The following is a 9615-nucleotide window of genomic DNA, read 5'->3' as shown; positions in this document are numbered from 1 at the left end:
TGGGTTTTAGACGTTTTCTGATAAGCAACGTATTTGTGTTACTGTTGCTATATTTAGAAAAAATCATTTTAGACAAAAAGAACCACGATGCGCAACTAATCTTGAAAAGCTGCCAAATTTAAAGTAAAGCCAAATGTCATGTGAGATGGGCTGATAAGCCAAGTACGGCAGATAATATAAAGCTGTAATCTTGTTTCCATATAAAAGCTTAAATTAAGCCAGTCAGTTGTCATTTCCCAAAGCAAACAAAGCATGAAATAAGCGAAGAATAGATAAAATACTCTAAAACTTGTGGTGCTAAAAACTTGTGGTGTCAGTTTCCAAGTCTGAAACATCTGCTCGAAACATGGAAAGTCAAGAAAGCGATGTTAGCACAATTCTGTTACCAAAGAAGATTCTAGAAGCTTCGGTACCTGGGCCTTCAGGAGGAGATTTTGATTATGATGTTTATGTTATGCGAGCCGCATTTAAACGCAACTGTCGTTCCATGGGAGATTCTTTGAATGATGAAACAACACCTTTGCTTACAAACGAACAAAAACAAGGTATTGTTTAAAAAGATAAGCATGGAGTCATTTACAATCCAGTCAACTGTATGCAGTGCACTGTTTGACCTCCAAAGTCTAAACAGTGCAGCTGGTGACAAGACATTGGCCATATAGGATAGTATAGGGGTAGTGAACACTTGACACGTTAATTATATGTTAATGTCACGCCAAGTAATTCAGAACTTCCTACATTCTGGTACTAATTGATGCAATTTGGACTATTGGAATGCTTGTTTGGTGTTTGGTATGATGTAGTAGTCCTAAAAACCCAACGAACAAGAACTCATTTGGGTGCTTTCTGATACTTTTTAAGTGACTATTATACACTAAATGTTAGTAAGCGAAGCTAATATTGTTTTGACATAACAAGTAAATTGGCACCCAGCGTTTAAGATGTTGGACAAGAATTACTTTGCTCCTTACAGAGTGTGCTGTTATCTAGCTAAACTAGCTTATACATCCTTCAAACGTTATTAGATATTACAGAAGATTTGTTTAGAGATCGAAATAGATTAAAAATGGACAAAAGTTTTTTTTTATCTATACAGTACGTAATTTTTGTTTAAATTGTTTTCGGCTAATTGGTTTCAGCATAGCTTTGGGTCAGACCTTTGCAACCCTTAGAAACTAAACATAGATTTGTGGAATTTCCTGATTATACATATTTTGGCGCTGCCATCGAACTATACCAACTCGCAATAAGGTTTTTAAGTCCGTGCTCCAGACAATTCTTGCCTTGGCATAGAACAAATGTGTCAAGGCACGACTTTTCAGTCTGTTACTACCAACAAGAGTGGCGTAATCTGGCTTTTTTTAAAACGCCAGGTGCCAATTTACTTGATATGTCACAATGATAATAGCTTCACGCAAACGTTTTAGGGTGCAATAGTGGTTTGTGCCATCGGATTCAAACAGAAAGCAAGACACGTGTGCAAATGGTGGTCAACCACTGCTAACGTCTGTTACGGCCAATGTCTTGTTGTCAGCTGCATTATATGACACGTTGAAGGTCAAAACAGTGTGAAATGTATTGAATTCATAACAATATCCTTAATGAAAGTTTAAAATTTACATGCCACCAAATACGTTCATTGGGGCGCCATTATATTCCTTTAAAAAAGAAGATCTGTGAAGTTTTATTTTTTTATCTGACTTCGAACATCTTTGGATTTCTTATTTCAAGGTCTTGTTGATAAACGCCACACATTTCCCAAGCACATTCATCTGACTGACACGCCAAGTGATTTATCCGGAAATTCCGATCGTGCAATGGTATTATGGTCACAAAGCAATCACGACTTTTCGACTATTTCATCAGGGCAGACACAGACCTCCAGTACCAATGATGTAAATGTGCCAATAAAAGGTGTGCAAACTGCTAATAAGTTATTTTGTATTTAATTTCCGTATCGACCTTAACAAATTTTGGGAAGTCTTGCAGAGCACTGTTTAGGCTCGGGCGTAATTTGATATTAAACATAATTGATTTGGGCCTCATTGAACACTCGGCAAAATTGGTATGTTAATTTGGGCTGATTTTTACACAAAAAAGTAAGGTTTGGCCTGTATTTACGGGTTAGGGCCGCTTATAACTCTGCTGTGGTCATTATTTAAAATTTTACGTTGAGTAAAAAAACTTGTTCACTTTATGCTTTGCAGAAAAGGGAAAAGACAAGACCCTACGACGAATTCTCTGCGCCCTAGTAATCTTTATCTTTATTGTTCTTGCAGCTATTGCTTGTGCGCTGTTTTACTTCTTGTCAAGTAAGTTAAACCCAAAACTGCTCGAAAAAACTTTTGTTCGGCAGCTTATTTTGCATGAACTAGAAGGTATACCGTAACAGGCACATTAGAATCAAAACCATTATTAGCGTTTTTGCTACGTTTTGACTCTCGTTTTGGAAGTAGAGCATATGTATCAGAAAGAAACACATAAAACTGTTCCGCCAGAAAAAAGACAATTCTAGATTTTGTTGCAAAATTTATAACAAAAAAACTCTTTTAAATAAACTAGTGCTCCCATAACGAGCAACTGTCATAAAACACATTCGGCTTTTTTCTCATTTAAACCCATTTATTGTGTTATTTTTTGCGTATTCACTGAAGTGGCCCATAGAGCCCGTTTTTCGAACAACCGCTGTTCATAACGCCAAAAATTCTTTATGTCCTCAGCTTGTCCTGCTATTCCGCCAGACGACAACAGAACACAGCAATGCACATCTCAAAATCGTTTCCTGTCCAACTGTGTCTTCAGCTGTAAACCAGGATTTTTCCTAAAGGTCTGTACAAATTTAATGTAAGCGAGTGCAAATTAGGGCCCGAACCAAAAAGTACAATCCCGGTCCGAACGTTTTTGAAACAAAATCCGAAATATGCTCAAAGTTGGTGAAACTGCGACCCAAAACATAACGTCAGACACGATTCAACCCCTATTAACCAAACTTAAGTTCGAATCCGGCCCGAAAGCTCTGCCCTTATACGTACTTACAACTTTGGTCCAAATCACAATTGTAAGCCTTCATGGGACGGATTCTGGTTTACATTTGAAACGGGCTAGATTTGGACCTGACTTCAATTTCGGCATTATTTGAATCGCTAATCAAATCGAGATTGGACTCAAATTGTCTGCCTGCTGCTTACCACTCAAGTCCATACACTCTACATAAAATAAATTGAATGAACTTCAGCCTGACAAACCCTTTTTACAATTTCAAGGGATCAACAAACGCCACTTGCCAATTTTCTCGTCGTTGGTCATCTCCAATTCCAACTTGCCAATGTCCAGCTTGCAAAGAAGGACCGCAGTGCCAATATTCAATTGACTGGAACATTGTTCGAGGCGAAGTTTCAACAGTTGTTAAAAACGTTTACAAAAAGGTAAATAATTTATGTAACTTGTTGCTGACTACAAAATGTCATCGTTTTAATCTTTTGCTTTCATTATGGCAGATTCACTATGGAATTTATACGCTTGAATGTAAAGGCTATTGGACCTGGCCTGTCAAATATAAATGCGAATGCGTGGACGACAAATCCCAAATACGCCTTTACTGCGGCCCGATGGGTTCTCTTTCAGGCGCTTGTATTCACACTTTGGCCAATCTTATTGACAATCGGGTTAAGGCAGGAGAATACCCGGTTCCATGTAACGCAGCAGCGTTAAATGGCTCCCTCGGGTGTCCGTCGTAACTTTTTTGATTTATGATTTTTATGTGTTGTGCTGTAAATTTGATTTTCATGTGTGATCCTGATCTTGAATTGTAAAACCTATTGACTTAAAGTTACAACTTACCGACAGCAATCGTCGGAATTCCGAAAAGGTGGAGAAGATGTTAATGGGAAAATCTACTAACACCATAACTCACGTCAGCCGCACAATTAGCTAAATTTGCAATCGGTAAAAGAACACAAATCCTATTGATAACGATATATCTCAAAATATGCTTACGGTTAGGGCAGTGGTTCTCAATTGGTTTCGGGCCATAGACCACCGATCCAGTTAAAATTAAATCCTGGACCATTTATTTTTTGAGCAAGATTGAAGTATGTATACACAACATCCGTTTGGTCTTTAAACATAATTCTTTAAAACAATTATTAACAGCTACCATTTTGTTACTCTTTTAGCTTGTAATATGCAATCATTTCTAGTTTATCACCAAACTTAGTGGACGTCTTGTGGACCACCCAAAAAGTCATCATGGACTATCAGTTGAGAACCACTGTCTTCATGAGTTGTTATAACGGAATATTGATTCACAGTTTTGCCGTTTTTTATGTCATTGTCATTATCAGATTGGACAATATCGTGTAGTTTGGAAATAGCTTCATCCTTAGTCAAGGTCATAGAGGTTGTTTCGTCGTATTCAATACTTTTCAGTACAGTCGCAACAACAGAACTTTCAGCTAGAGTGGATGAGCGATAGGCAGAGAACCGGAAATTCAAGCAGCAGAGATCCACATAAGCTGACATTAACATGTGATTCGGCTCATTCCTATTCGGGAGCTCCAAGGCTATGTAAGATGTGAACTATGAAATCAATTAGTGATGCACCGAAGTTTCGGTTGGCCGAAACATTTCGGCCGAATACGCTGTTTTTCGATGTTTCGGTTTCGGCCCGAACTTTTTTGGAATATCGGCCGAAACCGAACTCTTTGATTGCATGAAATTAATACCCAAACTTTCATTTTCGCCAATACGAAACATCATAAATTAACTATTTGTTGTATCTATAAAATACTTGCCACATCGTCTGCGAAATATTACAAGTTTAGTGAAGCTTTTGCATTGTGAAAGTGATTTTGGTTTGTCATAATTGAGTTCACTTGCATCAACAACACAAGGTTAAGTTAAAAACACCCATAAAAATGCGGTTTTAGGTTCGGCCTGATTCGGCCGAAATTATTCGGCCTCGAGGCCGAATATTCGGTTTCGGCCCGAACCTTTTTAGGCGGGTTCGGTGCATCACTAAAATCAATAGGCGTTACAGACATAACGTCGAAGTTTAATTTGTCCAGCAGTACATCTTCCATGTGGATAATGTCATGAACAGATACAGACATTACAGCATACCTGGACAGTAGTTCAGTTGTAAGAGGGACAGATTGTTTTAGTTTAGACGCTACTAGCATACAAGATGTGCCCAAGTTTTAAAGGTTTGCTCTCGGAAAAGCTTTGCTCAAGTTTGAAACGCAAAACGTAGATTCGATAACTATTAGATTTAGCGAATTAAACTCATCTTAATTTATAACAAAATAAAGGCATGTCGCTTTTCAGTTCAATTTATGTTACTGGAATTAGTTAAATGAACAGATTTGTATGTAGCGTTCAAGTTTTCTATAGTTTTCGATGACTTTAACGCTAGAATTACTGGGTGAGGCTAATAATTTTATGTAATTGCGATGTTAATATCGAAAGCACAAACAAATGAACTAGACTCGGGTTTTTACGAGAAAACGGGTTTCGTTTAAATTGGCTTATAACGCGACATATATGGCGTCCAACTTCCTTTTGGCATCATCACATGGTTTCGCTTTCAAATCGTGTCGTAAGCATCTGCTGTAACACAAATGCATAACACAGGCTGCGTAAAACACATTTAGCGACATACTGTGTAGGGCAGTTGTGGGCAACCATTGGCACGCGAGGTGATTTTTTTATGGCACGCTAATCGATTTGCTAATTCATGTTCACGTACTTTTTGAAATAATATATTTACAAAATTAAATAGTGACTCTCTGTCGCAATAGCATCCGTCGTTGGTCATAAATCAAAAAGTTTTTTCACCTTTTCGCAATTTTGATGATTGCTTTTGATAAGTTATGATCAAACGGTTTTACAATTCAGAATCATAATTACACATAAAAATCATATTTACCACACAACACACAAAAATCATAAATCAAAATTCACGCGACGGACACCTGAGGGAGCCATTTAACGCTACTGCGTTACATGGAATCGGGTATTCCCCTGCCTTAACCCGATTGTCAATGAGATTGGCCAAAGTGTGAATACAAGCTCCAGAAAGAGATTGGAAATTGCCGCAGTAAAGGCGTATTTGCGTTTTGTCATCCACGCATTCGCATTTATATTTTAACCACTTTGTCCAGTACCCTTTACATTCAAGCGTATAATCTCCATAGTGAATCTGCAATAATGAAAGCAAAAGGTTAAAATGACGAAATATTGCAGTTAGCAATACATAAGTTGTTTACCTTTTTAAAAACGTCTTTAACAACTGTTGAAATTTCGTCACTAACAATGTTCCAGTCAATTGAATACTGGCACTGCGGTCCTTCGTTGCAAGCTGGACATTGGCAAGTTGGAATTGGAGATGACCAGTGACGAGAAATTGGCAAGTGGCATTCGTTGACCCCTTGAAATTTCACAAAGTTGGTCAAGCTGAAGTACATGCAATTTATTTTATGTATGAGTATATGGCCTAGAATGGCCGACAATTGGAGTCCAAACTCGATTTAACTTGCACTTTAAGTGAGGCCGAAATTAAAGCTAGATCCAAAAGTTTTATTGAAATTTAAATCCGAACCCGCTTTTCAAAAGTCGCTTATTTTGACTCACTAATCTGATTTGGGCCAGAGTTATAAATAGGACACGGCTTTTCGGGCCGGATTTAGGCCAGGTTTGAGCGTAAGATTTAAAAAAGGGCCTCAATCGTGTCGTCACCATTTGGGTCGCAGTTTCACCATCTTAGGCATAAAATGTGTTTGAAAAACGTTCGGGTCGGGTTTTCTGGCTTGTACTTTTTGATTCAGGTCCTAATTTCGTGCCCGTTTATATTTTCAATTTGTACAGACCTTCAGGTCAAATCCTGGTTTACAGCTGAAGACACAACTGGACAGGCAACGATTTTGAGATGTGCATTGCTGTAATCTGTTGTCGTCCAGCGGAAAAGTTGGACAAGCTGCAAACATAAATAATTTTGGCATTATGTGCAGCAGGTGTTTGGAAAATGGGAGTTTTAGTGAGTCACTTCAACAAACATGCAGAAAATAGCATAATAAATGGGATTAAGTGGGAAAAAAGGCGATTGCCTTTACGACAGTTGCAGGTTATGAGAGTTTCACATTCTTGGCTGAAAAAAATTACAACAAACGCTATAATTGTTCTTTTGTGGCGAAACAGTATTATCTGTTGCTTTCTTATAAATATGCTCTGCTTAGTAAACGAGAATCAAAAACGTTGCAAAGAAGCTATTAATGGTTGTAATTCAAAGTCTACAACAGATGTTTATGACACGATCTAAAATCGAAACCATGCGATGATGCCAAAAGGAAGTTGGACTCCATATAAGTCGTGTTATAAGCCAAATTGAAGCAAATTCCGTTTCCTCGTAGAAACTTGAATTTAGTTAATCCGTTATTTTTTCGGCACAAACACCGCAATTACCAAAAAATTATTAGGTCACCCAAGTAATTCTAACGTTATAGTCATTGAAAACTAGAAAACTTAACACACAAGTTTTTTTTCATTGAACTAATAATAGTAACACTGACCCTTATATTGAACTGAAAAGCGGCATGCCTTTATTCTATTACAAAATAAAATGAGTTTAATCAGCTAATTCTAATAAGTATCGATTCTAGATTAGAACCGAAACAAAATGATCGGCAGTTTTTTAAAAAATTCGAAATTGACCGAAACATGTGTGACGTCACGCGAAGTCGTACGTCACGCTTTCGACAAAATCACATAAGTTGGCAGACAAATAGTGGTTTTACTGCAACAGGGATGGTTGTGTTGTATTATCATGTTAGCTTCGTGGGTTACTAATGTTGCCTCGGTCGTCGTTGCCAGCATGCAAATAAATTACTGATATTTATTTTGTCTGCAGTGAACAAAACATTGAAGCATCAATTGACGCGATAATGGTTGTTGTGCAGTTTGAAAGATTTTGCGGTACGGTAAAAGGCGAATAAGACACGCACTTCAAACTTGGTTACTTAATAGCTTCGCGTTAGGCCGAATCGCATCAAATGATTTCGGCCGAAACCGAATAAAAAATTGTTAAAAACATCAAAAAATTGCACACTCGTTACTTAGTTTTAGGATTAAACGAATCATCGTAAAAATCGCTGTTCGTCCACCGAAGCTTTGGTACTTTACAAGCAAAAACCACAATTGTGCTCAAATGTTTACGAGTTTGGATATATCTACGCAACGTAGAGACGTTATAATGCGGGATAAAGCAAAGGCCACTGTTGGTAGATAAATGTTGATCGCGCTGAAGCCACACCGTTAATACAAAACGTTATATGGCGGGGGACCTTCAGTTGCGGAGAACGATTTTGACACTTTTGTTATTCACGAGCGCTACCTGGCGGATGCAAAATACAACATAAAATTACTTATTAGTTATTACTTAATTATAATGTTGAGTTAAAATCACGCCAATTGTTACAATCAATACATAGTTAGACGGACAACCGTATAGTGTTCACATTACAAATAAGATCTAAGGAATTTAGACCAATTAATTCTTACAACAAACATATTTTTTTCCATCGAAACATTAATATTTGCAGCATTGGTTCAAAACGTTTACTGGAATGAGAAAAAAAATCTGGTATTGTTTCAATTGCAACGAAAGCAGGTACTATAACATTAGATTTCGGCCTAATAAGTGTGTTTAAACATATGTAAACATACACAAATATATGTAGAAATCATAAAATAGTTTGGCCTTGTCGAATGCCAAGTTTATTTCACCTTTTGGCACTAGTGTTTATAGTGCAAACAACGCTAAAACCATGACAAAGTTGAAACAATGCACTATAATAGTTTCCATGTGAAAAAACTTGCAACACTTGCATGTTTGTTACGTCACAAAGCACTTTTAACAAAGGAGGTGATTGTTTGTTTCCAGCTGAAACGGATGTACATTTTCGTGTGGTTTTGTACTCATAAGTATTAGCATGTATCTCGGTTGTAGTGGGTTTTTACGTTTTTGTTTGGTCTTTAGATCAGCGACCTTCCTTGACTTGACCTTGTTATTACAGTAGTTGTATTGCAGACCTGTTCCGAAATTAAATCAGTCAGAAAAAAGTAAATTTGCCAATACAGTCTAAGTTGAAATCATTTTAGTTGGAAAATTTAAGTTACCACGTGGCAAGAAAAATCCGTTTTGGGTGTAAAATATCTTGTGTTAAACTTGTTTTACCCGATTTTTGCATCCAAATCGGTCATAATTTAAAAAAATCAAAGACTTTTTTCCATCTTTTCGGTAGTAGGGCCGAAAAAGTCAAAGTAAAATCAGATTTAGGTGGGTTTTTGCTGTATTATTCCCAATTTAAACTTTTTTGCCGGGGTTTGCCTCCTACCGAACCTTCGAACCGGAATCGAAGTTCAAATTTTGACCTAAAAAAGTAGGTCCGGACCATTACATTGTCTTGGTTCTCGGAAATCCGACTTTATTAAACTCAAATGACACATGAATTACTATTTCCAGTAAGCTATACAGGAGGTTCATGATTTGTTTTAATCCAGAAACCAGAAATTTAGCGGTGCATAATATTCTAGCGGATGTAAAATATCATGTAAAAACTG

At 37.2% G+C, this 9615-nt stretch overlaps 1 protein-coding gene and 1 long non-coding RNA gene across 2 annotated transcripts; both read left to right on the top strand.

The window, feature by feature from the left end:
• Positions 1-213: 213 nt before the first annotated feature.
• On the top strand, positions 214-1949 carry LOC145234477 (uncharacterized). Its single transcript, XM_080099203.1, has 2 exons — positions 214-545; positions 1732-1949. Exons 1-2 carry the CDS (start codon positions 347-349, stop codon positions 1947-1949), a joined length of 417 nt encoding a protein of 138 aa, XP_079955329.1. The 5' UTR covers positions 214-346.
• A 271-nt stretch (positions 1950-2220) lies between these two features.
• On the top strand, positions 2221-3419 carry LOC145232017 (uncharacterized). Its single transcript, XR_013860809.1, has 3 exons — positions 2221-2312; positions 2721-2827; positions 3264-3419. It is a non-coding gene; the product is annotated as an uncharacterized LOC145232017 (long non-coding RNA).
• The last annotated feature ends 6196 nt before the right edge of the window (positions 3420-9615 follow it).

Source organism: Phallusia mammillata, chromosome 6 (genome assembly GCF_965637545.1).
Source record: "Phallusia mammillata chromosome 6, kaPhaMamm4.hap1.1, whole genome shotgun sequence".
In the NCBI taxonomy this organism is placed as follows: domain Eukaryota; kingdom Metazoa; phylum Chordata; class Ascidiacea; order Phlebobranchia; family Ascidiidae; genus Phallusia; species Phallusia mammillata.
Note: the sequence above shows the minus strand (reverse complement) of the source record. Positions and strands in the feature narration are given on the sequence as shown.